General features: G+C 34.0%; 1 protein-coding gene across 7 annotated transcripts in view; it reads left to right on the top strand.

The window, feature by feature from the left end:
- LOC107064626 (neural cell adhesion molecule 2) overlaps positions 1–27,689 on the top strand; it is a 264,983-nt gene that overhangs the window by 221,683 nt on the left and 15,611 nt on the right. For all 7 annotated transcript variants that reach the window (XM_089173654.1, XM_089173653.1, XM_089173652.1 and 4 more), the window contains exons 3-8: positions 16,742–16,874; positions 19,503–19,711; positions 20,720–20,833; positions 22,532–22,735; positions 23,490–23,641; positions 24,078–24,222. In XM_089173654.1, coding sequence (XP_089029780.1) covers positions 16,742–16,874; positions 19,503–19,711; positions 20,720–20,833; positions 22,532–22,735; positions 23,490–23,641; positions 24,078–24,222 — 957 coding nt within the window. The remainder of the gene's footprint in view (positions 1–16,741; positions 16,875–19,502; positions 19,712–20,719; positions 20,834–22,531; positions 22,736–23,489; positions 23,642–24,077; positions 24,223–27,689) is intronic.

The following is a 27,689-nucleotide window of genomic DNA, read 5'->3' as shown; positions in this document are numbered from 1 at the left end:
TTCGCACGCTCGCATTTTATTTAACGGCTCTCTCTTCCGAGCCGTTAAAAAGTGAAAATCGATCGTTCTCGAGAGCATTAAACGTTCCTGTTAAACACAGAACGGCTAAAGTTCGCAACGATTTACGAGGATGCTTTATTTTTTTTACGGTGGTTAGACATACGAATAATACTCGTGTCTCGTCTCTTACCATTGAGATACGTTATTTACATCGATGTATAAATTTCGTCTCGGACGAATAACTTATAAATAACAAATGGAAATTAAAGAGAAATCGGATAATAAAAAACAGAGAGAGAGAGAGAGAGAGAGAGAGAGAGAGAGTGGAATTGGGCAAACGAAAGATGTGATGGGAAACAAGTAAGTGATCTATCATCTTCTCGAACAATAAGCGCATATTTTCTTCTTTGAACTTAACGTGAGTTCCAATGGTGGTTTTGGATGCCTTCCAATTTTCATAACGACCCTGGATATACTACTACTCTCTTTCTCTCTATCTCTTTCTCTTTCTATCTTCTTATATACATATATATATTTCTCTTTCATTCCATCTTTATCTTTATCTTTCTCCAAGAGCAATTGCAGCACACGACACCAAGCATACTCGTTGAAAAGCTCGGTGGATTCACCAATGAAGGAGAGGAGTCAAATCCCTTTCTCTCTACTTCGCTTCGCACCCCTTTAGGGCTGATATCTACCGCGGCATATCTACTTGTTTTAATTGGGATCAGCTTTCTAACCACTCGGCACGAGACAAATAAAAGAGAGTGAAAAGTAGTGTACCAAGGAAGGGTAGATGTAGGCACCAGGGTCATGAGAGTACTCGCAGGGAACATATCTTTCTTTCTCTCATTCTCTCTTTCTCTCTCGTTTCTTTTTATGTCTTCGTCTTTCTGTCTGCCTTTCTGTCTGCTCTTTTCCTCCATCTCTTATTTTTTTCTTTTTTACCACCCTCTCTTTCTCTTTCTCATTCCTTCTTTTACACTTTTCACTCTCGTCTTATTATCTTTCTGTATCTCTTTCTAGCCACTTCTGTCTCACCGAAATGATAAATGTATTATCTCGCACGTCACACACATTTATCCACATTTTCTCACCGACTATCTCTACTTCTTTTTTTTTTTTTTCTTTTTTATGCTAATCTTTTCTCAGCCAAGACTCAAGCCAAGATCAAATTTAATTTTTTCTTCTTTCCTCCTATCTACGTGTTTTTTTTTTTTTTTTTTTTATTACTCTTTCTACGGTAAAATATTTAATTTATTTAAACAACGAGGCAATGCATAGATCTCCGGGGAAATAGATAGTGAAAGAATTTGTACAAAAAAAAAATGTAAGAGAGAGAGAGAGAGAGTGACATAGAGGGAAGTGTACAACGATGTCTATTTTTCATATTGTTCTGGGCTGCGACTGATAACCGAACATACGTGTATACACCATCGTTCATACGTGCGTCACTTGCAGGAGGTTACGTGGGTGTTCCAATAAAGAAGAATGGAAATAAAACTGCTATGAAATGTTTTAGTAATATGTCATTGACCGTACGCCGATTACAAAATTGCTACGTTATTTCGCTGGTAGGTGCGTGCTCGTATCGAACAAAAACCTATTTCAGTTGTTCCGTTCATCCATCTGTTCGTTCGTTCGTTCATTCGTTCGTTCGTTCGTTCGTTCGTCCGTCCGTCTGCTTGACTATCCACCTTTCTATCTCGTTTTTCTTTTTTATTTTTTCTCATAATTTCGGTTTCGAACCGCTCTAATGAGAATACGTCGTGAATTATGTCACAGTCTCGGTAGAAAAAATGATGCCTCCACCAACGGCAATTTTATTTCAAAGCGGAAAATTAAAATAGACCGACGCCTATATGTATATACATAAACAGATACATACACATATATACATACATACATAGATACATACGTAGATGCATAGGTATATTATGTAGGTATATACTATTTGCATATAAATGTAAACTCGTGGTAGCTTTATGACAGTCGAAATTTTACAAAGTACACTAGAATATATAGGTCTGTATCAACATGCGTGATAAAGCGACATTGCATTTGGTTGCGTGACACGAGTGTAAACTCGTCAACCATAAATAGGAAAGTATTCTCGCCAGAAGGTGAATTATGAGAAAAAGAAGATTCTTTTTTTTTTTTTTTTTTAATACGTGTTTGTTACGTATACGTATTTTCATTAGCGATTATAGTTTAATTGTCATTGGATTTAACTAATTTTATTCGTTTATTATCAGAGAACCTGTAACGACACTTTTATTTTTCTCAAAATGTATTCAAAAAATAACACGTAATTTTGTTACATTGATACGTAGGAGATAAAACAGAAAAGGTGGATTGAAATTAATAAGTAAGCGAAAAAATTAAAAAGAAAAAGAAGGAAGGAAGGAAGGAAAGAGTATCCTCGTTATGAGAATCTTTTCATCGTACAATACGACGAAAACTTTATCGTACCAATGAACGACGACGACGACGACGACGACGTCTCATAGAACGTTCGTTATTCTACACACGATTCAATCCAACTAGGCTAGGTAGAAAAAGTTTGTCGAGTTAATGCACCTTTGCCTCGAGATATTTTTCGAGCCCTTACACGTTCAATAAAAAAAAAAAAAGCATGAGCGAGAGCTACTACTTAGGTACTCTCTTTCTTTCACTCTTTCACTCTTTCGCTTATTTTCTCAATCGTTGCTATACGAGTAAAATATATATGTAAACGTATATATATATATGTAGAGATACGTGCATATAATATATGTATATTTACATATACGTAGGATTTGAATTTAATTCAACACAGTAACGTATAAGAGATACGCGAGATGGTGCGAACGTGCGTTACGTGTCCTGAATATTTGCAAGTTTCTCCAGTAAGGCAACCTTTTTCATTTCTCTTCTTTTCTCGTTCTCTCTCTCTCTCTCTTTCTTTCTCTTTCTAGATTTTTCTTTTTACTTCCTGTGTGTTTTTTCCTTCTTTCTTTTTTTTTTTCATTTCTCTTAAAGGTCTCCGAATCTCTTTCGCTCGTCGTAGATCGTTTAGGAATGGTAGAAGCAGCATCGTTTACCAAAGGATTCGTCCTCATAAACGGATATTTTCGTCGGAACGTCGAAACGTGGCTGCCGAAAGAACGATCGACTTCGAAACGATAAAAAGAGAGAGAGAGAGATTGAGTGAATGAATGTGTGTGAAAGAGTGAGAGTGAGAGAGAGCGAGATAGAAAGAAGAGAGGGTCAAAGGGAAAACCCTTTCGACGTAGGATCACTGAGTAGTGCTCGACGTGATCTCCGTAGAGATTCAAACATCTCGTGAAAGAAGAAAAACTTTTCAATACCGGTCAAATAAAGGAGGAACGACGAGTAGATCTTCTTTCTGCTTCTCTTCATCCTCTTTCTCCTCCTCCTCCTCCTCCTCCTCCTCCTTTTTCTCCTTTTGCACCTTTTCCTTCTCCTTCTTTACCTTCTTTTAACCAGTTTCGTTATCCTTAGCTCGTACGAAGAGTAAAGATAGTGAAAAAGAAAAATATAATAAAGTGAAGAGAAAATAAAATGAAAAGTAAAAAAGAATTTACATGAATTTCATGTACGATAAAAGTTAAATTCGTATTATCACATGTGCAAAATAATCAATTAATTCATATAAATACAGTGAGTGTTGCTTAAAATCCTACATCATTACGTTTACTAAATTTTATCTTGAATTTTATGTGAAGATAATTTAGAATTAATATATTAATATATTTTAATTACATGGTTTAAATGAGTTTAACTTGAAAGCTTTATTAATAACAATTTAATGAAACTATAACAAAAATAATGTATAGGATAGGTTCGTATCTTAAAATCGTACATGTTGGTATAACAAGAAGAATACCTGGTTGTTTCATGTGTATAAAGAAAAGAAATATTAGAAATAAATAGAATTTATTCTTCTAAAAGTCATATAAACAACATTGAATAAAAGAAACTTTATAGAGGACAATGAGCCAGTCTTACGATAGATTTCGAAGGAAACAGTACGCCGAACTTATATTCCGTACTTTTATAAATTACAATATATATTTCCTTGCATTAATTAAGAAGCATTTAAGGTATGTCGAGTAGTTTCAAAGTATGTTACATCCCTATTCATCTTCCATGAACATACCCATCTGATAATAATTATCTATCGATGTATCTCATACATACACACATATACACATGCATACAACTATTAAATTAGAACTTTCCATAATTTTGTTGAACTGTCGATCAACTGTAAGTTCTATCTGACTTACTCTTATTTCATATCGTTTTATAAAATGTTATCATTATTATCGTTTAAAAAATTTCGCTAGAAAAATGACAAAGAATAATTGAGAAAAAAGAATTTCAAAGGAAGAAATGTTAACTGAAGCTCCATAATGTAAAAATTCAGAAAAAGTTCATACTCGTTTTGGATAACGTGCCTTGGACTCTCCCATTATCCTCGCCTTTCAATGAGTGTCCTCCGGCGTTTCGCCAACATCAAAAATTATACCGTCTTCTATATATGTGTATCTATGCGTATATCGTCTTTATTATGTCCGGGAATAATCGTCGATGAAGTGTATCGTAATATCGCAAGTAATAAAATTGCTAATAATACAGAAATCGATTCATCTTAAATGTTGTTAATAATAAAAATGAATTGCGAAGTAATATAATAATAAATTAAAAATATATTTTTAAAATGCATTTAATGATATAGAAAAGTAAATAATATTTTATCCTCGTATTAACGTAATTAAATGTTAAAATGAGATTAAATTCATTAGATGATAAACCAATACAATCGATTGATGTTTATTAGATTATAAAGGTTTATTATATTATATAATAACTAATTAATGAAGCAATCAACAAATATTTTTCATAAACGGTTTGTAGTATAAAATTGAAAATTAATTATCCTTTATATGAAAAGCTGCTTCGTTATATCTACATTTATGTAGGAAAAAGTAAACATTTGTAATGAAAATATAATACAATATGGTAGTTTACTTCGGAGAGAAATTATATGTATTTAATGAATATTAACTTCTTCTTCTACCATCTAATTACCTGAATACGCAAGAATCAAATATTTTTCTATTAAATGTAATAAAAGTTCGTATTTCTATCGTCTAAAGTATTAATTGTTTAAATGATTACTTAGTTAATTTCACTTTTATAAGTTACTGCAAACCGTGTATAATCAAATAGAGATTTGACTCTATTATTCGTCGTTTCATTTCATCCTTTGAGACATGAGTTTTAGTAAAACTATAAAACTAATTTTCCAAATGAATTCATAGAACTGAAAATAATATTCTTATGTGTATAAAAAAAAAGGAAATTATTTAATAACGACGACTAGTAACACAAAATATTGAAAAATATTCAATACATGTGTATTTAATATTAAAAAGACATTAAATCTCTCTTTTTAATATTTTTTAATATTAAATACACATGTATTCAATATTTTTCAATATTTTCTGCTAGTAGGGAATCTATTCAAATGTTCTAACACGTAAATAAATTAACAATAAAACAATTAATAAATTGTTTGCAAAAACGACAAACAAATGTGAATGAATTTTATTGAAAAACGTTATATCTTATAGTAGGATCACTAAGGAATTGTACAAGCACGTATAAAGAGGGGAATGTTTGAAAAGTGGTAGGTAGGTCCTCGTATCCGTATCCTGAGTATGACAGAGCACAGCTCCTTTCTCTTTCTCTCTCCTCCCTTTCTCTCTCATTTGTTTGCACTCCTTTGTACATCCGCTCTTCCGAAGGATTTGCGTGTTGATTATTGTAATACGTAAGTCCGCGGAGCTTCGCAACCTTCCAGAATACGTATGCATACGTGTGTACATATACATAACTATTGTATATAACTATATATATATATTATATAGGCAAATATGAAGGAGCGACTGCGTGGAAGGTTTTGAAAGGGTGAAAGACAGAAAAGAAGAGGGAGAAAGGGAACACTTGTAGAAGAAGAGAGATAGATATATAAGGAAGAGGGAATAGAATAGTACGTGTCGGAGAGTATCACGAAGGAAGGAAGGAAGAAGGAAGGAAGGAAGGAAGGAAGGAAGGAAGGAAAGGAAAGGAAAGGAAAGGAAGCAAGGGTGGTAGCAAGTAAAGTTGGAAACAGAGGGGAGAAATGAATTCGTACTTACGGAAACTGTAGGTAACGCATATGCACGGCTTTAAGGTAGCTTTGCACCAGGAAATACGTCGAGAATATAGTGACTGTGTTAGGTGTTCTCTCGTACATTTTCACGCTCCTATAGCACTTTACTCTGCGAATTAGTTAGAGAGAAATAAAGCAACGTTTAACATTGAACGAATCCAATGACATTTAAAAGTTTTACTTGGGTCTTTCTAGTTCTATTCGTAGTAGAATAAGGATAGATAGATAGATAGATAAAGAGAGAGAGAGAAAGAGAGGGAGGTAGAAATAGGATGGACAGTAGACACGAGTGGGAGAAGTACAGAGAACCATAGATACAGTTATAGTTGGATAGATAGATACGTAGACAGAGAGGGAGAGAGATTTAGTCGATATACTGGCTACAACATGGCGGACGAAACTACAGCAACACAACCGAATTGCATCCGGAGATTCGCTGCACTTTAGATAACGTGAGATAGAGAGAGAGAGAGAGAGAGAGAGAGAAAGAGAATTTTATCCCCAAAATAACTATCTCTCTCGTTTTCATTCTCTTTCTTTTTTCTCTTTTACTCTGTCTGTCTTTCTGTCTTTCTGTCTTTCTGTCTCTTCCTTTCTTTGTTTCATTCTCTGTTACTCTCTTGTCGTAGAAATCGAACCGTGAAAAATAATTACTTTTGTCCCCTTTCTCAAAATGCATTCAACGTTTCATCCTTATTACGACGATGAACTTTAGACAAATTCTATATAAATCTTTTTTTTTTGTATTCTTCTTTTTTCTCATTCTTTTTTTCCTACTTTTCGCACTCGAAAAAGATCACCTACAAATCCGTTCGCCATTCGTCCATCCTGGCATTAAAAACTGCTTTGAAATATGCTTTTGTGAACGTTTTGTTGTCTACTCGTTTTAAAGAGGACTTGTTCGTTTCTTCTATCTATCTGTTTCTTTCTCTATCACTCTCTTTCTCATTCTCTTTCTCTGTCTCTTTTCCTCTGTCGAATCTCGCTTAAACTACTGTTGAATCATGCACATACAAAGTGGCTTTGAATGAACGAAAAGTAAAAAATAAAAAAAAATAAAAACAAAAAAAAAGAAGAAAACAAAGAAAGAGAGAGAGAGAGAGAAGAGAGAGAGAGAGAGAAATACAGAGAATGCAGTAGTTTTGAAAAAAAAAAAAAATTGCATAACTCAATTTTCCCGTTTTTAGTTTTTCGAATTCCTTGCTCCATCTCGTTGAACTGGTCTCTCTGTAGAGAATTAGTCCTGTTCACTCTTGCTTGTCGAAGTAGGTCAAAAGTCCTTTTTTTCTCTCACTCTCTCTCTCTCTCTCTCTCTCTTCCTCTCTCTCGGTTTTATTTTTTGTATATCAACTTTCGACCTTTTCAAGCAATTTCATGGATTACGACTGCTGCTATCGTTTCCACATACGAACGTAACATAAATATATGTACATATATGTATAAATCAATTCGAGTAGACGTTAAACATTTCATAAGATTATTTTATATATGTGAAAATAATATTCTGACAGTTTCATTAAACGATTTAAAACTATCATCTAATTCTTACCGAACGAATTCAAGCGTTAATAACAAAAGAAAGAACAAATTTAATGATATTTTGTTTGAATCTTTTCCTTAAACGAATGAAACGAGATGAATAATAAAAAAAAAAAAAAAAAAAAACAGGGGAATGCAATAAGTAATTAAAAATTATCAATCGCGCAAAATCTCTCGGTGTAAAATAAAAGATATTCGTATTTTCCGGTGCGTTAAACGCGATGAATTCGAATCCACGTAGAATAAGCTCGACTTTAGAAACGAGACGTATAAAAGACAGGGGTAAAAAGGGGCGCCGGCGCATTTCGTTGCTCGGGGTTGAAGCTACGACGACGGAGCCACCCCTTTTCGTGTTAACGCAACGCAACGCAACGCAACGCAATGCAACACGAATGAACCTATAAACACACGTATACATATATATATATATACATATATATATATATATATATATATATATATATATATATATATTGTGTGTGTGTGTTCACGTTGACGCGCTTTGGACGGGAAAAACGTGGGTCACGCGTGTAAGTACGGTAAAATACTACATACGCGTATACACACTTATACATATGCATATAGATATGATATATGTAGTATGGGAATATATAGATACGTGCACCCCCGCAGTGACGTATGGACAAAGTATTCTCATTGTCATTCACGTTCGATTGTTTCGAAGTGCACGAGAGGCACCATCTTTTTCTCTCTTTCTCTTTCTCTCCTATTATGCATATCCGTTCATATTTCCGTCCAAGAGCGGGGCGCATATGGTACGTCTGCTGCGTTACGCTGAAATACAACAAAAAAAAAGAAAAAGAAAAGGAAAGATAAAAGAGAAAGGAGAAAAAGAGAAAAGAAAAAAAGATTGAACGAGAGAAAAAATGAAAGAAGGAAGAGAGAAGGAGAGAGAGAGAGAGAGAGAGAGAGAAGAAAATACTCGATCGTAGCCTTACTCCTCTACGCGTGATTGTAAAAAATTTCTCCACGCGACACGCTCGTGCCATATGCCATTAATTCGCGTCATTCATCGGACGTAGCACCACCAGGTGTTGCTCTTATACCGTTACTCCTGATTTTTCGCTCGGTGTGGTCGTGTGTGGGTTTCACCTTCGAGATATTTAAACAACTACAATTTCCCTTTTTCAATTTTTTATTTTCTCTCTCTCTCTCTCTCTCTCTCTCTCGTTTCCTCTATGTGTGCTTACTTTTTGTCTTTTTTTTTTCTTTCTTCCTTTTTATTTTATTTTACTTTTCTCTCTTCCACTTCGATCTTGAAAAAATATTCTAATGAAAAAGTTCACTTTTACAAGAGTCTCGTGTTTCTAGCGTTCTTTTATTTCCTTTCTCTCTCTCTCCCTCTCTCTCTCTCTCTCTCTCTTTCTCTCTTTTTCTATCTTTACGTAGCTTCTCTCATTTTCAAACTACTACTTTTGATATTCGTTGAGCGGAAACGATGAAGTAAAAGGAAAGAATACTCGATCATTCAAAGATGGAATAACATTTTATTAAATATAACGGTCGAGAAAACTTGCTGGAAAGATTTATCTTCAGATATATGGTTAGAATGTGAAAGAGCGTGTGTGTATGTACTTGAATATATTCTGTACGTGTATGAACCAAGAACACCTAAAACAAACTACTATGAAATAAGATGCTTCATTCAATGGCTAGAGATGCAAAATCACCTAAAGTTTAGTTAATTTAAGAGAAAAAAAAAAACAAAGAAATTAAAGAAATACGACTAATAATATTAGTTAATAGTGTTAGTATGTGAAGTATGAAAAGCATATTAACACTATTCACTTCTGTTCATTTCTATTAACAGTTTTAATGAGACAACATTATATTTTATTAAATAAACTACAGATGAATATTTGTTATTTTAAGGAAATGGTATGGGTTTGTCTATAGATCTGTAGAAAATTGAGCTAAGTAATCATCTTGGACATTAACATAACGTATTTAGGACTATGACGCACATACATACACAAACTCTGCCTCTCTCTCTCTATCTCTCTCTATCTCTCTCACTCTCTCTGTTTCATTCTGTTCCAAGTTCCGGTCATCTCTCCGTACCAAGTACAGGTAGCATTTACATAGTTAGCTTAGGTCATGTATGTCCCCGTTTATGGTCAGTAGCTATTTATAGATATAAGTATGTATGCGTACATAGAAATATAGAAATAGGTATAGATATAAATTATAGTTATTACATTATTATTATTATTAAATATATATACATGTTACACACAGTTGTAAAAAGAAATTGAAATATTTTCTTTATATTTAATAATATGAAAAAAGAAAGTTAAGAAAATTTGTTTTGCATGATACATACACTCTTTTTAAAACCAATCAATGTATGTTTTACAATTTTAAACATTTTTCATATGATTAAAAACAAATAGAATATTAATTAAATGGCTCGTTTAACTGGAACACCCTGTATATTAATTAACTATATATGAATTAATATTACATATATTAATTATTTTGTAAGTTTTATTTTGGTATATTTAATGTATTGGATTTGTATGTGTTATATATATATATATATATATGTAGGAACATGTATCTTTTGATAAATAACCTAATGTTAAGAAAGCTGCTATATATATATATATAACAATGTAATTCTTCGTTATCATGCAGACAATTTTTTCGTATCTCGATGAAAGAAAGAGAAAGAGAAAACGAGAAAGAAAGAGAGAGAGAAAAGGGTGCTTTTGAAAAGGGTGAACCAAGAGATTTTTATCCAACGTCGGCCGCTGTGATGTTCGTTGGGCTGGAAAGAAGGAAAGAAAGAAGAAAGGAAAATGAGGAAGAAAAGTAGAAGAAGAAGAAGAAGAAGATGAAGAAGAAGAAGAAAGAAGGAAACATGGTATTGTGCATCCGAGACATTTGAGAATTTCTCTGGGGGCAATGTTACGGTACTTTCTCTCGTTCTCGCGAAGTACCATTATTTCGTAGATCAGTTCGTCAAAATGCATTTCGTTAGATGATATTTAAAAAAAAAAGAAAAAAATACACGAGTTGTGTAGGATGTATAGGTATGATTGCAATAAAAATGTATTGGTAGATAATAAAAATCGTGTTTAATTATAAAATCAAACATTTAACTCGATTAATCGTGTTTAATGAACGTATATAGTAGGTACATATATTCGTTGTGTAATTAACGAAACGATAATAGTCTGAGTAAATGGTCCAAGAGCAAATTTGAAGCTTGAAGCTAGAAAGAGAAATAGGGAAGGAGGAGTATGCCTATAGTATATACGTGTAATACAAAGACAGAGAAAGATAGAGAGAGAGAGTATGTCAGAAGGGATGATACAAGCATCCTGCTATTTATCCTGATGGCGGTGATGTCGTTAGTAGCATCGGAGACATTCGGAGATTACAGTAGAGTGCTCTACTCGGTATTGGTGGTGGTGATGGTAGTGGTGGTACTGCAGTAGTATTAGTACTAGTAATAGTAGTACTAGTAGTAGTGGTAGTAGTAGTAGCAACAAGAGGGAAACTCACTCGTTGCTTTTACGAGGATAATATATCACCGACGTGTCACTTGTCTTTCGTTTCGAACGGCTTTACCTCGATAACCGCTCGCACCGAGAATCGACGCACCGAAGCTCGAATTTGCTATGGGATTATTATTACATCGTCCTCTAGCTTCCCATCGTCGACACAAGGATACGGTGTTGTCCGGAATGCAGCTAAAAAGGACAAGATTAAACATAGGATGATATGGAGGGAAGGGAAAAGATGAAAGGAGAAGAATAAAGAACAACGAGTATATTCGATGGATAGATATATTAGATAGATAAATAAATAGATAGATAGGTATATATATATTATATAAGTAGGTATATATAAAACTTTGTGTGAAGAATTTTGATTTATAATAGATATTTTCCATAGAAAGTTTTCACACGAAGAACTTAAATACTATCCATCATTTTTCAAACTCAACGTCGAGGAAAGAAATTGACGTATTATCGCAATGACACATGAAGTTATATATTATAGGGTAGGAATTATCGCAATTAGGTGAATAAAATTCATGGCCTCCAAATGTACGAGAGAAAAGTCACACCACTAGCCGAAAATAATTCATTCGTTTAATTCCTCCGGTCCAAAGTTCATATAGTGAACGAAAACGAGTATGGGAACTAATGATAGCTGATTGTGAGATACAGTCAAGGAAGGTAGGAAAAGCTTTCTATGGTAAATAAAACGTAAAACGAGACAAAACAAAGACTGTTTGCCTTATCGACAGCGATGACGACGACTCAATACCCTCAGGCTATCTCTCTCTCTATTTCTCTCTCTTATATATATATACAAAAGCTCACACATTAAAGACGTGTACATATATAAGTATATAAGTACATACGTAGTACGCATATGTAATATTCGAGTAATTAATGCGATGCTCCGAGATGTTATCTATCTCTCTCTCTCTCTCTCTCTCTTGCAGTCTGTTTTTTTTAATCTTTTAATACTACATTTTTGAATGAAAAAATTCTAAAACTCTAATTTCTTCTTCCTCTTGTCCATATTTGCAATTTTAAAAATGATTTTTATCGTTATTACTTGTACGAAAAACGAAAAGCTATAACAGCTTGGACGAAAGGTATGAAAAAGAAAATTTTTTTGGTTCTTTTCGTTTTCTTCTCAACGTTTTCCTTTTTATATCAGGAAATTCATATTATCCAGTAAACTCAGCGAATCCAAGAGTAATTACAACGTATGTATTCTTGCGGTAAGAAACGATGAGCTGCGAAAAGCATATTTATACTAGCGCACACAAAAATCAGCGCAAACGTTTCCACTTTACCGATGTAGACGAATACTTAAGGTTATATCTATATATACTAAGAGACGAGCTTGCGCGAGCAATAAAGAGAGAGGGTTAAAGAGAAAGAGAAAGAGAAAGAGAGAAACAGAAAGAGATAGAGGGAGAGAGAGAAAGGAGAGATCGTAGTAGGTTAATATTTCTTTGAGGTGCAACGTAGGAGTTGAAAGTTACACATAACCGAATGAGAGAGAGATATCTCGCGTGTTGACTCGGCAGTCGTAATTACTCTTGTTCAGGTCATGGATAGACTCTGTGTATTCTCATTGGAGATCGAGATATACATAGAACGAAATGAATGCGTCGGACATACCCAAAATTCTCGTCTATTTTCTCTCTCTCTCTCTCTCTCTCTCTCTCTCTCTCTTTCTCTTACATACATACTAGAGCGTACACTATATCTCACACAGTTATAGACATACACACAAAAATATACTCACTTAGTTTGTGCTTTCGAAAGATCAGACTGGAAGAGAAAAGGAAGAGGGGTGGATTTGAAGAAGATTAGAAGCAAGGTTTCTCGTAGAACGAAGGAAGGATAACGCTATTCTTCGTCTAACCTCTTTAATTAATAGTTAACCGGTGATTCATAGTGGATCGAGTCTTAATTGGACGTTATTCGAGTGTCCTCCTATTTACGCCGGCTGTATAAACGAGATATACGTTCTCGCAGGTGACGTTGAATTAATCTCGGTTATCGCGAGGCCACCGTTACCCTTGCCGTGTCCTCTCTCCTTCTCTTTCATTCACTCACCCTCATCCTCTCTCCCTCTCCCTCTCTCTCTTGGTCTCTCTTCCTTCATCATTCGTTCACTCTCTCTCTCTCTCTCTCTCTCTTTCTCATACTCTTTGCAGTCCAATGAATCTCGACCAAGATTCAATTTGATTAACAGAAAATTTTCTGTCAAAAGAATAATTCCCTACCCCGAAAGATGAACGTAATACCTAGCCCATCCTTTCCCTTCTCTTTCCTTTCCCATCACGTAGTTACGGTCGACTAACATAAGACAGTGAAAAAGACGTTACTCATTACTTGATTATGAACACTGAATCTGAAGATTTATATAAACTCTTGTATTCACGTACCAGGGATAAATGAATAACCGACCAATGTCATCCTCACCCTCGTCTTCGTATTTATCGTCGTAGTTGTAATAGTTGTGGTTTGTCATCGTTGTCGTCGTCGTCGTCGTCCTCGTCCTCGTCGTCGTCGTCGTCGTCGTCGTCGTCGCCCTTAATTTGATTCATATGAATGCGTAATTTTAATAACCGTATTCATGTTACCGAGCTTTCTGCCATTCACGTCAGCTGAATAAACGAAGGGAGAGATGATGAGGTGAAGCAAGAGGAGAAAGAGGAGATGAAGAAGAAGAAGAAAACGGAAGAGGAGGAAGTGGAGGAGGAGAAGGAGGAGGAGGAGGAGGAGGAGGAGGAAAAGGAAAAGGAGAATACCAGTTGAAAATCTGCTTAAAAGATGGTTTTACGTCCAACTCTGAGAATAAAGATTTCTTTCTTTCTCTTTGACACTAAATAAAAGGTCATAGACCCAAGGGATCAAGCGGCGTTGACTCGTAAAGACTGTGTCATAATTTATCCTGCAAACGGAAAGAAAACCTTCTACTACTTCTTCTTTTTTTTTTTTTTTTTTTTTTTTTTTATTTATTTGACTTATTTTTCTACTTATTCCAAGGAGAACAAAAATCATTCCGTGACTCCGTTTCAACGTTTTCTCGCCATAATCGAGAGAGAAAGAAAGACAGAGAGATATAGTCAACGTTGACGTACATCGTTAACTCGTTAATATGAAAATTTAAGCTCGGGATCATCGAATTCCTGCTTCATTTTCATTCTCTTCTCATTCTAACCTCAAGAAGCTGGATTTACTTCGATCTTTCACTCGCTAAGCCAACGAGTAATAATATTCGATGGCTTTTACCATCGCAAACAACTATTTCAATTTGCTTTTACTTTCATACCGGATACGCTAAGTGAATTTTATTAGGTACTTTAGTATGTCTCTCTCTCTCTCTCTCTTTCTCTCTCAATTCTCTCTTATTCTCTTTTTTCTTTTTTTTTTTGTTCATTCTGATAGGTAGTTTCTACTACTACCTTTGTTACGAGTAATCAAATGCGTGTTTTTCATAGCTAACGCGTTTTTATCTTTTATCGACATAAAATGGGAACAACAGAGAGAGAGAGAGAGAGAGAGAGAGAGAAAGAAATAAATGAGAAGTTCATTCGCTTTACCGTGCAAGCAAATCGTTAAGATTTTTCTAATCGTCTTTTACAAGCTCAAAGAAACACGAAAAGCTCTTGCCGTTGGCGTGCACAAACAAATTCGCGTGACTCATTTAATCTTCCACGAAAGATCAAAAGTTTCTAACATTTTGTAAAGAGTAATACAACGTTATATGGTCAAGTTAAAGGAAGCATTCTAGCGATCGTTGAAAAGCTCGAGTCGACGGGGACCGTTGTGAGAAATGTCGGTTCTCGATACGAGAAGGTAATTACGAGTAATATCTTGGTGGTGGTCGAAAGAGGCTTATCCTTCTTATTTCTTTTTACGTTTAATCGTTCGGAAAAAGAGGAGTTATATATAGGGGGGCGCGGAGGAGAAGAAAAAAGTGGTAGGAAAGAAAGTTCTTTAACTTTTTTTTTTGTTAGATTTCTTTCGAATATTCGTGCTAGAATTTGTGAAACCTTATCGATTTATGAAAATAAAAATTTGCTCTCTTTAATGGACCTGCATAAAATCGTTGAAATTTTTTCTCCAACGAACGTTTCAAGAATAAGAGAAATAGAAAGAGAGAGAGAGAGAAAAAACAACAAAACTCAATAGATAGAAAGAGATGAATATATGAGACATAGTCAAATCAAAAAGAGAAAGATGAAGATAGAGATAGACGGAGAATAACCAGAACAAACGAATGGAACGGAATTGGGGTACAAAAAGGTAATACTGAGTCCAGTATCGGTCACCGAACGAACCCAAAGTAAAAAAGTTTAGCAATCGTGTATTCAAATGTAACTCCGTTTTGTGCGAGCAACGTATCGCCCGGAAAAAATTTCTAATGAAAAAAAGAGCTACGGGATCGTTACGTTACCTCTATGGGAAGAGTTTCCCTTGCATGGATATAGAGAAAATCGATTTTATTAATTCGACCAACATCGCGATTTTTATTTTCATTTTTCTCTTTTTCTTTTACATTTCATTTCTATTGATAAAACGAGTATTTTGTAACTATTTCTGTCTGTTTCTCTCTCTTTCGTACTATCCTAGTTAAAGAGATAGTATTATACACAGAATATCAAATCTGCAAAATATAATTAACTTTAAAAGCGAGCTTTTAGACTCACTTGATATCTTACTATGCATTCATTCAACGATCTCATTTGCAAGCAAGAGTTGAAAAAAAAAGTAGTGAAAATCAGAAAAAAATGAATGAAAGCGAATGATTTGATACGAACGTCGTTGTCGTCATCATCGTATATATATGTATACATATGCACTATGTATGCAGTAACCATACACATATTATATACATATATATATGTATAATATAATACACATAACATATAAAACACCATTATCCAGACTAATTGAGAGAAATACGGCTTTATCTTTCTTCTCTCGCAAAATACGATAATTTTAAACGTGTATTATTACGACAATAAGTATTTTACATAGCAAATGAATAATCAATCATAATTTTCGGTTAATACAAAGAAGAAAAAGTTAAACAACAACTGGATAAATGAGATTATTTTGAAAATGTTTAATAACCGACGAATATCGTAATTTCGTTTTCGAACAATAATGTTGACGATAGATGTGTAGTACGTGCCTTCCTGAGAGAAACACGTTTGTACAGTTTCGAAACTGCGAGACTAAACGATGCACGAATAATCGTGATTCTCTTCTGTATAACGAAAGCGCGAGAGAGTTTTGAACTGTTTCCGATATTATGCATGAGTACCTCGTGAATGAGGATCGTCGAGGATGAAACATTTTACAATAAACGCTTTCCATTACTCAGAAAATTTCTATGCTAGTAGATCGTTAACGCGATCTTCTTCAACGGCCGAACTCAAAAGATATCTCAACTTTGTCATTACAGTGACAATGACGGATGTAGAAGCAGTGGCAGGTGGGAAAGCTAAGTTGCCATGCGACGTGGAACCACCGATCTCGGGGGACAAGCTACATCTAGTTATTTGGTACAAGGACGAGTCAGACACACCAATATACAGGTAAATTCCACCTTGGCATTCCTTATTCCACTCTAGCTAGTAAGTAAGTAAGGAAGGAAGGTAGGAAGGAAGGAAGGAAGGAAGCTTTGCACAAGCTAAATCAGCTCTCAACCCATCCTTGCTTTTCTCCAATACCACGATGGTGTAGGGTAGTGAAAAAGAGAAAAATGAAAGAAAAAGAAAGAAAGAGAGTAGAGTAAAAGGACATAGCTATGGAAAATAAGAGGAAGGAATCCGACTTCGATCCAATAAACTCGGTTCCTATAAGAGGTAGGCAGGCGTGACGAATGAAACAGAAAATTCCATTTTCCATGCATCTCGCTATTACCGATATTCCAAACGAATTTTGACGAGCTTATCTTATTTCTTCCGTCATAGTATAGTAGACCTATACCGATCTTTTAAAAAGTAGTCAAGATAGACAGGTTTACGGAGTGGGAATTTGTAGGGGTTGGATAATCATCGAACCGAGACTCTTCCACGAAAATCGATCGGAAAACTCGAAAAAATCGTTGTTGCTTGGACATTGATGAACGGCTAAAGCGATTCGACGATCTTTGTTCTTTGACGCGGACCGTTAATCAGTCCAATCGTTCGTGTCCAAAGCACTGGACCGAGCATGTAGCGGCAGTACCACCGTGAAACGGACGCCATTATCTATGGAATCTCTCAAGGCTGCAGTATTCGCGCACTCGAGCACGCACCAAAGCGATCCGAATCGAAGTCAATCGGCGCGCGTTCGGTTCGTTCCAATTTCTCCTCCTCATGGAAACTGAAAACTGGTCTTAACGATCTCACTTGATTCGACGTCGATCGCAGACATTCGATAAGACTCGTTAATTACGAACTTGAAATATCCAAACGTTCCTAATTATTTCCCACCTAAAATACTTTTTTTATCCCCGGTCCATTTTTAACGTATCACTCGAGACTCAAGTGTTCGTAAAAAAAGAAAAATCAATCTTTTATTAATAAAACAAAAATTCCATGTTGAACATATTGACATTTTTTAAGTATTATAAAATGATTAATCTTGTATGCGATCGAAGAGAATTATCCTTTGATCGACATTATAAATTGATACAAAATTGTTACCGTGCGGTATTAATTGAAAGCTCGTTTAATATAATTATCAAGATTTAATTATGCGTACACGGCGTGGTTATGTTAATGCTCTTGTATAGTCAAATCTCGTACATTTTCGTATTATGTTTGTCGTTCTTTTTGGTAAAATCTAGAGAAAAAGAAAGAAATGTGAACGTGATTCGAGTTGTAGGAAACGTTAATTATCTCTTCGAAGAGACGAGCTTGAAATACAAGTAAAAGAAAATTAGTTGAGGTGTCAATCGTAAGAAAAAAAAAAATAATAATAATGAACGTACGAACTAACTAACTGAGTTCTATATTTCTTTTAATTACAATACAATCACAAAGAAAACTTAATTATTATATTTAACACGTTCCGTGCCACGTGTATCACCGATGGTACACGTTAAACTTGTTCCTCAGGCCACGTGTAACATCGATGGTACAAATATTTATTTAACGCACTGAAAATATATAAAATGCAGTACAGAACAAAGCAGATAAGTTTGTTTAATTATTATATTTACAATCATTAATAATTACATGTAATGGTTGATTTTGTTAAAGCAAAATTAAAAAATGGCCTGAATGGCCAAAAAGGGCTTGGCACAAAACGTGTTAACGATGGTCTGAATAAACACGCAAAAACATATATTGACAAGTAGAAAAGAGATAAAAGTACTCTCTTATATAATAAAAACATAGAAAACTATAACCCCGTAGGAGTTTATTTTCCTATAGAATACTCACAGTCGTTTGAAAGTTGGCTACCTAGATAAAGAGAGCAAACGCCACCACGTGTGGCTAGAAACGCCATAGTTTTTACCAAATACATACCCGTTACTCGCTATAAATCCGACTCTTATATTTTCGCTAGCTGGCGCCTGCCTCCCGTGGTTCCTACAATGTTATTTATAATACTCCAGCTCGCGTTCTCTTTTTCACCACCTTTTTTGGTACACAACTACATATATAATACACACATATATATATATGTGTGTATATGTACGTATGTATATAAAAGTTCACATATGTGCTTTGGGATACTACACATATATCCCCATTACCCGAATTTATTATTATCGTTATTACTATTATTATTGTCGGTTAACAGCGTATAACTTCGAGATATTAGGATACGCGCTACGAACTCTAGCTTTAAATCCTTCGTAGACACTTGTGTCTCGCGATATATACTGTAGCCAATTAACGATCGGTAGGTTACAAAAAAAAAAAAGAAAAAAATAACGTAGGTCGCATTCATGCTCGTCGGCTTGTATTCTTTCACTCGTTATTTTCTTCTACTCTTGTTGATCTTGTCGATAGTATTGCAAACGATTTAAACATTGGTCGTCGTTAACTTCTTAATGAGTTTGTATTTTAATGTCGTGTAAGTATACCGTATAATAAGCGTGTATAATTTACATATTACTTATGTCGGTATCTCTATCTGTATATAATATAATAATAATAATAATAAATTGTCTTTGTATTGATACGTGATTAAAAGCTAAGTAAAATGTTTAACGTGATTAATTACAGCTTCGACACGAGAGGACGAAGTACATTGGATCAAGGAAAACATTGGCAGAATTTTAGTCTCGACGGACGTGCCTCCTTCCTACACTCAGAAGAACCCGCTAAGCTCGTGTTAGACAACGTTCGCGAGACCGATGCTGCCATTTACAGATGCAGGGTCGATTTCAAACATTCACCTACGAGAAACAGCAAAGTCAATTTTACGGTCATCAGTGAGTATCCAAAGAGAGAGAGAGAGAGAGAAGAAGAAGAAGCAAACGCTTAGTGGTCACGTCGAGTTTCCGGGAAACTTGTTGTCTGAGTACCTTGTCCATGTTAGAGACTTTGTTCACTTTCCGATGCATCAGGAAGAGAATAGACAATTTGATATGTTTGTTCTCTCTCGGATCGATATGCATCTAAACGTTTGCCTGCAACTTCCTATATACGCAAACTCAATTTATCTTTATATCACTTGTTAGTTCAATTTTCTTGACAAAAGTTAGGCTTGATTTTTAATTAAACTTTTATCCCCTTTTGCCCGTCCCGCTAACCCTCCTCTTTCCCACGTCATCATCGGAAAATCGAATCTATCCGAGATGTCATAGGTTTTCAAAAGAACCGACTAACACCTTGTTCATAAATCTGAACGAGTTAACAAGTCGACGTAAGGTGGAATACGAACTTGTTCTCTTTCTTCTTCTTCTTCTTCTTTTTAACTTTCCTTTTTTTTTTTATTTCTTTTCTTTTCTTTACTTCTTTCTTTCTTTCCTTCCTTCCTTCCTTCCTTCCTTCCTTCCTTCGTTCCTTCCTTCTTTCTTTCCTTCTTTTTGTTCCTTCTCTTGAAACTTTTGCTCGACGTCCATTAATTCACGCGCACGCGACAACGACGAAAAGTACTAGGAACGTAAGTCCGTTTTTAAACTTGATCCTTCTTTCTTTTTGAAACTTGCGTCGTGTTGTGAGAAAAGGATAAGAAAAAAACCGAGAGAGAGAGAGAGAGAGAGAGAGAAAAGAAAACAGAGAAATGTTATCCACCACCGTGTAGTACTAAAAGGTTGGATAGAAATAAAACTAGCTTCTTCTCTGTCTCACTTTCATAGTCACAAATTGTAAATAATTCTGGAATGAGACTTGACAAAAAAAAGAAATACTCGTTTATTTTTCAAAGTGACAGACAAAACAAAAACAAAAAAAGAAAGATAGAAAAAGGGATGTTCTTATTGTAAAAATGATTGCAGTACCACCGGAACAACTTAGCATATTGGACGAAGACGGATCTCATATTCCTCATTACATTCTTGGCCCATACAGCGAAGGAGCGTCTCTCAATATTACCTGCGTTGCCGCCGGTGGTAAGCTTTCTTCCTCTTTTTTCTTTTTTCTATACATACATACCTATATACATATATATATTCGACCCATTTACATAAGTAAAAATCCATCGTTCTTTGACGTTACACATTTCCCCTTTTATTTTCCAATTTTAATATCGAGACTCTTGTTCAAACACAGAGAAGTATAAAAACAAAATTAAAAAATAAGAAAAAAAGCTCATTTTATATATAAAAAAAAAAAAATTACTGTACAGTTTTTTAAACGTTTTTTAAAATATCATTCGTATCATTGCTCTGTATCTGTAACGTTATGTTCGAAGATGGTTCATTCATTTAAAAAATTACACATTTTCTTGATTGGAATTTAAGTACTTTTACAATTCATATCTTTGTTTCATTCATGACATTTATATGTGAAAATAGTTCATTCATTTAAAAAAAAAAAAAAGACATATATTTTCTTAAGTGTTTTTATAATATCATTCGTATCATTGCTTTTTATCTGTAACGTTATGTTCGAAGATGGTTCATTCATTTACAAAATTACACATTTTCTTGATTGAAATTTAAGTGCTTTTACAATTCATATCTTTGTTTCATTCATGACATTTATATGTGAAAATAGTTCATTCATTTAAAAAAAAAAAAAAGACATATATTTTCTTAAGTGTTTTTATAATATCATTCATATCTTTGTTTCATTCATGACGTTATTAAATTATAGACGTCGTTTAAAAAATATCATACATTTTCTTAAACGTTTTTATATAATATCATTCATATCTTAGTTTCATTCATGACATTATTAAGTTATCGACATTGACGTTTAACTTTTTAATCTGGTATCATCAATCATTTAGCAAAGTACTTTGCATGGATCGATTCGAGAGAGAGAGAGAGAGAGAGAAAAAAAGGAAAAGAAATAATATTAAAAATATATCGATAAGAATATTAAGGTAAGTATAATGCTGTAAAGAGTCAGGAAAAATGAAAGAAATTAAATATTAAACGAATATAAATAAGTAATATGAAAAGTTATGTTCATAAAAAAGCAAAACTTAAAATAGAAAGGTTTGATCGTATCATCATTTCAAATCTATACTTTAAAGTGTATATTTATACACAGTATTTTTGTGATTAGCAAGAAGCTAGTAGTATCATCTGCTTAAGGAGATTATTATCATCTCTTCGTCGCGCCTCTCAACAACCGGATGATAAGAATTCGAGGCAAGAAAAGAAGAAATAAAGAAATAAAAAGAGTGAGAGAGAGAGAGAGAGAGGTAGAGAGAATGGAGGGAGAAAAAAACTTAAGTCGAGAAGATTGCGACTTAATCGTCTTTCGTAGGATAGTCCAGAGAGTAGAATTATCCTCTATCTGATCGTTTATTTCTTTGACAAATCCATTGCTTTTCGTATCTTCTTAGCCTTTGTGATTTTTCCTTAACGATATAAAATATCTTCCTTTGATTTGAAAAACGGTAACACATGGGAAAGGAATTTGATCGTGAAACGTATATATCGCGTGAAAATAAAGAGACAGAGAATCTTTGTGGATTCGATATCGTCCACAAAAGAGGATTAAAAGGACGTAAAACATTGAAAAGGACAATGGAAACGATAGTAAAACCGCAAGGATGAACGTGGAATGTTGACGCTTTGATGTGCCCTTACAATTCTGTTTTATCCAAGAATTTCATCATTTATTGCTATTTACAGGTCGACCACCACCACGAGTGACCTGGTGGCAAGAGAATGCCCTTTTGGACGACACTTACGAGAACATAGGCTCCAAAAAAGTACGGAACGTTCTTAGACTTGAAAAACTCAATCGTAAACACTTACATACGATTTTGACTTGTCAAGCTTCCAACAACAACATGGTCGCGCCAATTTCCAGTTCGGTCACTCTCAACATGAATCGTAAGTTTTTTTTATTCTATTTTATTTTTTTTTTTTATTATTTGTTATTATTGTGGTTGTATAACTTGTCTCGATATATATATATATATATATATATATATATATATATATATATATATATATATATATATACATATCATCTTTTTACTTGCTCGTTAATTTAATGACATTACGTATATGCGAATCAATAATTATTTATTAACGTTAAGCAAGAGAATTTCAAGACAATATTGAAATAGCACATGAATGTCTTTGATGAATTTTGGTCTTTGATACCTACACCTTGGGAACACAAGAAACGAATAACTGTTGGTTACTCTTCTTTGATGAAAACATAAAGGAGAATAGCTATTGTTAATGTCACAATAGATAAAATGTAATCAACCTAGGGTGTGTTTAAACGTATACAAGTGTAATAGTAGTAAACCCACGAACACTTGACAATACAACCTTAACAAGGTCAAAAAAAGGAAATACCATTGCATTGTAGGATAATTGTAGACTTACTCTTGTATTATCTACCAACCACGTGTATATAAGGTGATGCTAAAGTAGAGAGAGAACAGTAGGGAAGTCCCTTTCAGAAGGTATTAATGCAACGAATCAAGTCAGCAAATTAATTGTATCGCAAGCGGTAACGTTAACGAGCGTTACTTGGCTAGAGTATCTCGACTGGTCGAAATATACGACCTGCATAATGTAGAACGAAACGTTCTTCCGGGGTAACCTCATGCTCGGGACACACGTGTTTCAGTGAAGCCACTGTGGGTTCGTATGCAAGGAGAAAACCGTGCATTTAGCGCCGGTACCACGTACGAGATAGGATGTGAGGTTGTCGGGGCCAGACCAACACCGAAAATCACCTGGTCCAAGGGGAGCATAACGCTTAGAAATGCACGACTAACGGTAAGCAATCAATTCGTTGTCTTTTATTCTTGACATTTATTCGATCCTAAAAAGAGAGGGAGAGAGAGAGAGAGACAGACTTTCGTTTTATCTTTCAATCGATCAATCCTATTTATCTAGATAATGTCTACCATACGATATAAAGCTTTAAAGTTGACAAGTTTTCAAACATGAAGAGAAGATTCACTTGATCAAAATCTGACGCGAACCGCGTACAAGAAAAAGATACTTTTTCAATAAAAACCTAGTCAGGAAATAAAATGAAGTTCTATTATATATAAAAGCTATTTACTTCTTTTTCTTCTTCTTCTTCTTCTATGTCGTCGTCTTTCTCTCTCTCTCTCTCTCTCTTTCTTTCTTACACAAAGATTCTATCGGAGAGTTACGAGGAAATCCCTCGACAAACGGTTTCATCATGAAATATATCCTTCCACAGGTGAGTCCCGTCGGCAATACGACGACGAGCATGCTAACGTTCGTGCCGAGCATCGAAGACGCTGGAAAATATCTCTCCTGCAAGGCCAGCGTACCGGATATCCCGGATTCAGAAATGGAAACAGGATGGAAACTCGACATATATCGTAAGCGTTTGCCGATATTACACGCGTTCGTTCACTCGTTCATGAAATTGACGCGTCAGATTAAATCTCGAAAGTAACGTTAAGAACGTTCGAATGGAATGATCTTTACTTTAGACGTGCTAAATGATAAGGATCTGTCGTACGATGCGTGTCCGAGATTGGAAACGAAGAAGAAAAACAGAGACAAGAAAGTTAAGGAAGAGTGTAAAGAGAGAAAGACAGAGACAGAGAGAGAGAGAGAGAGAGGTAAAAAAGGAACAAGACATTTACGTTGAAACGTTAATTAAACCTTTCGATACGGCGCCTCGCAAATACTTAAACGATAAGTAAGAGAGATCGGTATGAGTTAATTTGAAAGACGGTACTTCTTGGTGACTCTCGATAAAGATCACTGAGAGAATCTCGAGGAAGGTAATGAATGCAAAAATGTTACGACCAAAAAAATAAAATGAAAACGACAACTTATAACATTTAAAGATTCCTTATACACGTTGAAACATATTGCCATGCATTTATCGATACCAACGTTTCATGAAACCTGCATCAGTATCGGTTTTATTTCACATTACTGATATCTATATTGAAACACGTAGATTTTTCCCTACGATGATGTAAGTTACTTTTGATGCTGATTCTTATATGCCGAGCTTCCCATATTGCAACGTATATCATAAAACTAAGAAATCGATGCATACATCGTAACCAGTGACGGCTCGTGGATTAAAAATCGTTGGGATGTTGCATCTTTCAAAATTTACATACCGCAGTATGAATATAATATTGTTTCGATAAAATATCACAAAATGATGATAATAATCGAAGAAAAATTTAATATATAAATAAAATATTGCTTTTTTTTTGCGATTACTATTTTCATGTAAACCAACAATTTCTCCTTTTAAATTTTATAAGAGATGAATTTTAAATATTTTCTTATGAAAAATAAAAGAATTGCATAGAATCGTAGATGATTAAATAACACGATAAATAAAATATTAAATATTTCTTATTTTTTTTTTTTTTTTTTTTTTAAGTCAAGAACAATTAGGGTTCCTACAAATCTGTAAAACCAATCGAACGAGCCGTTCCTTATAGCAATATATTTTTACATTTATAAAGATCTTCGTGTTAGTCGTGCGGCATGTAAAATGTACCCATGTATAAATTGAAGACGTAGATCCTTATCGATATCTCGTAAGTTGCTTCCCGAAGGACAATTTCATGCACGATTTTGCACCCATCGAGATATCGAAATTTTTCAAGCATATTTTTCCTATAGAATTGAAGATAATATTATATCGTACTATTAGTAGAACCTCTCTCTCTCTCTCTCTCTCTCTCTCTCTCTCTCTCTCGTAAATCGTTATTTCTTATTTCGAATATATTAAGAGCCTATTAAATGAGAATATTCACGTTATGCATTATTGCATTATTTGTTCCATCTTTTGCTTCAGAGAGTTGTTTAATTTTCCACAAGCCGAACAATAGAATGCACTATCCTCTTCTCTTTCTTATTCTTTCCTTACTGTTATTCCATTACAGGATTTTCTTTCTTTTTTTTTCTTCTTCTTCTTCTTCTTCTTCATGTTTCTTCTTTTGTTTACTCAACATTAACCCAAGTAACGTTGGTAACAAGAAGAAATAAAAAAAAAATAGCAAAAGAGGGCTAAAATGATGCACCTGTAAACGAATCTCTTGATCTCTTTCTCTCTTTTCTTTTATCTGAAGATTTTCGATTGTAATGTTAAAGAAAAAAAAGAAAAAGAAAGAGAGAGAGAGAAAAGAAATGATCTTGGTTAAGAAAAAAAAAAAAAGACAAAAAATTGTCAAATGCGAAAGAACGGAAATAAAGGGATATAAAAGAACTAATAAAAGAGAACAAGAGAAAGAAATAGAGAAAGAAAGAAAGAGAGAGAGAGAGAGAGAGAGAATGAGAAAAAGAAAGAAAAAGTAAATCTTTCCTCGTAGATCGGGTTATACCATTAATTTCCGCTATGCCGCACCGATTTCCGGCGTAAACTCCACCATCAACGAGGAACTTTTATATTGGATTCGCGAAATAACCAGCATTGATCTTCGTAGAACGATGCGGAACGATGCCTATTAATAATATCGTCGTTCTTTCGTTCATTCGTTCGTTCATTCGTTCATTCATTCGTTCGTTCGTTCGTACATTCGTTCATTTACGTGCTCGAATCGAAGACCATTTGGACAATCAATTCTACTACATCCTACCAAAGTATATTCTTATATGAAATAGGAGAAAAAGAAAACAAACTGAAGAACAACAACAACAAAAATGAAAAATTAAATGAATAATTAAAATAGTCAGGAAAAAATATGAATGAAGATTTAAAAGAATATGAATTTTCACAAATTATTTTATTCGTCCTGGTGAATTTAGAATTGGTATATTCTCGGTTAAACCGCGAATAGTTTCCACGTGAACAAAGGTAATCCGTTTATTTATCGTTTATTTATTCGCCAACGCAACGAAAATGGCCGAACGTTGAAATTCCTTTTAATACCAAATCTCGGAGTATTTTTCGATACGCAAGTTTTTGTCGCGTCCTCGGTTGAGTGCTTTTACCCATCGAAGAAACAATGACAACAGTATATATGTATATACACACACATACACATACACACACACACACATTGAAACTTGTTTTACTTTTTATTATTTCAACGAGTTTACTTTGGCTAATATTTGACGGTTTGATTTATTTTTATTTTTTTTTTGTTTTTTTTTTCTTCTTCTGACAAATATACGCGTTATTAAAAGTTAGAAATTGAGTTTCGTATTAGTAATATATTTACAAATCAATTCGGAAAATTGTGTTTTAGCTTTTAAATCTAGAAAGTATTCGCGTTAATATTACAATTTTGCTGAAAATTTATTTATTATATTTTGTTTTTTGTTTTTCTTATATAGGTATTATCAAAAGTTAATTTAATCTTTATTAGAGTGAATATATATATATATATATATTTATATATATATAATACATATATGTATATATATTTACGATCAATTTTGAATATTGAAAAACGATGCTTTTAACTTATGAATTGAAAATCCTGAAAATACATAATAGCAAAATTCTTTTGAAAAATGTTACATGTAATATTCATTTTTACAAAATATATTATTAAACATTGTAGCAAAAAAAAATATATATATATATACAGAGAATGAATCAATTTTACAAATTGAGAAACGTATCTATTAAAATATAAAATCCTAGTTAAATAAATAAAATATAATATTTTGTCATTCAAATATTATGTGTATTATCAAAAGTTAGCTTGATCATCACGTTCACGTATATTTACGATCAATTGGGGAAAATTGGAAAACAAGAACGTTAACTAGTAAATCGTTGAAAGTACATAAGTACGAAATCCTCTGTTTCCGATTTCGATTTTCCGTAGGGCACACGCGTTACGCTTTTGTTGTAACGCCT

Source organism: Polistes dominula, unplaced genomic scaffold (assembly GCF_049000335.1).
Source record: "Polistes dominula isolate Pdom_NZ unplaced genomic scaffold, Pdom_raw_medaka contig_33, whole genome shotgun sequence".
Taxonomy (NCBI): domain Eukaryota; kingdom Metazoa; phylum Arthropoda; class Insecta; order Hymenoptera; family Vespidae; genus Polistes; species Polistes dominula.
Note: the sequence above shows the minus strand (reverse complement) of the source record. Positions and strands in the feature narration are given on the sequence as shown.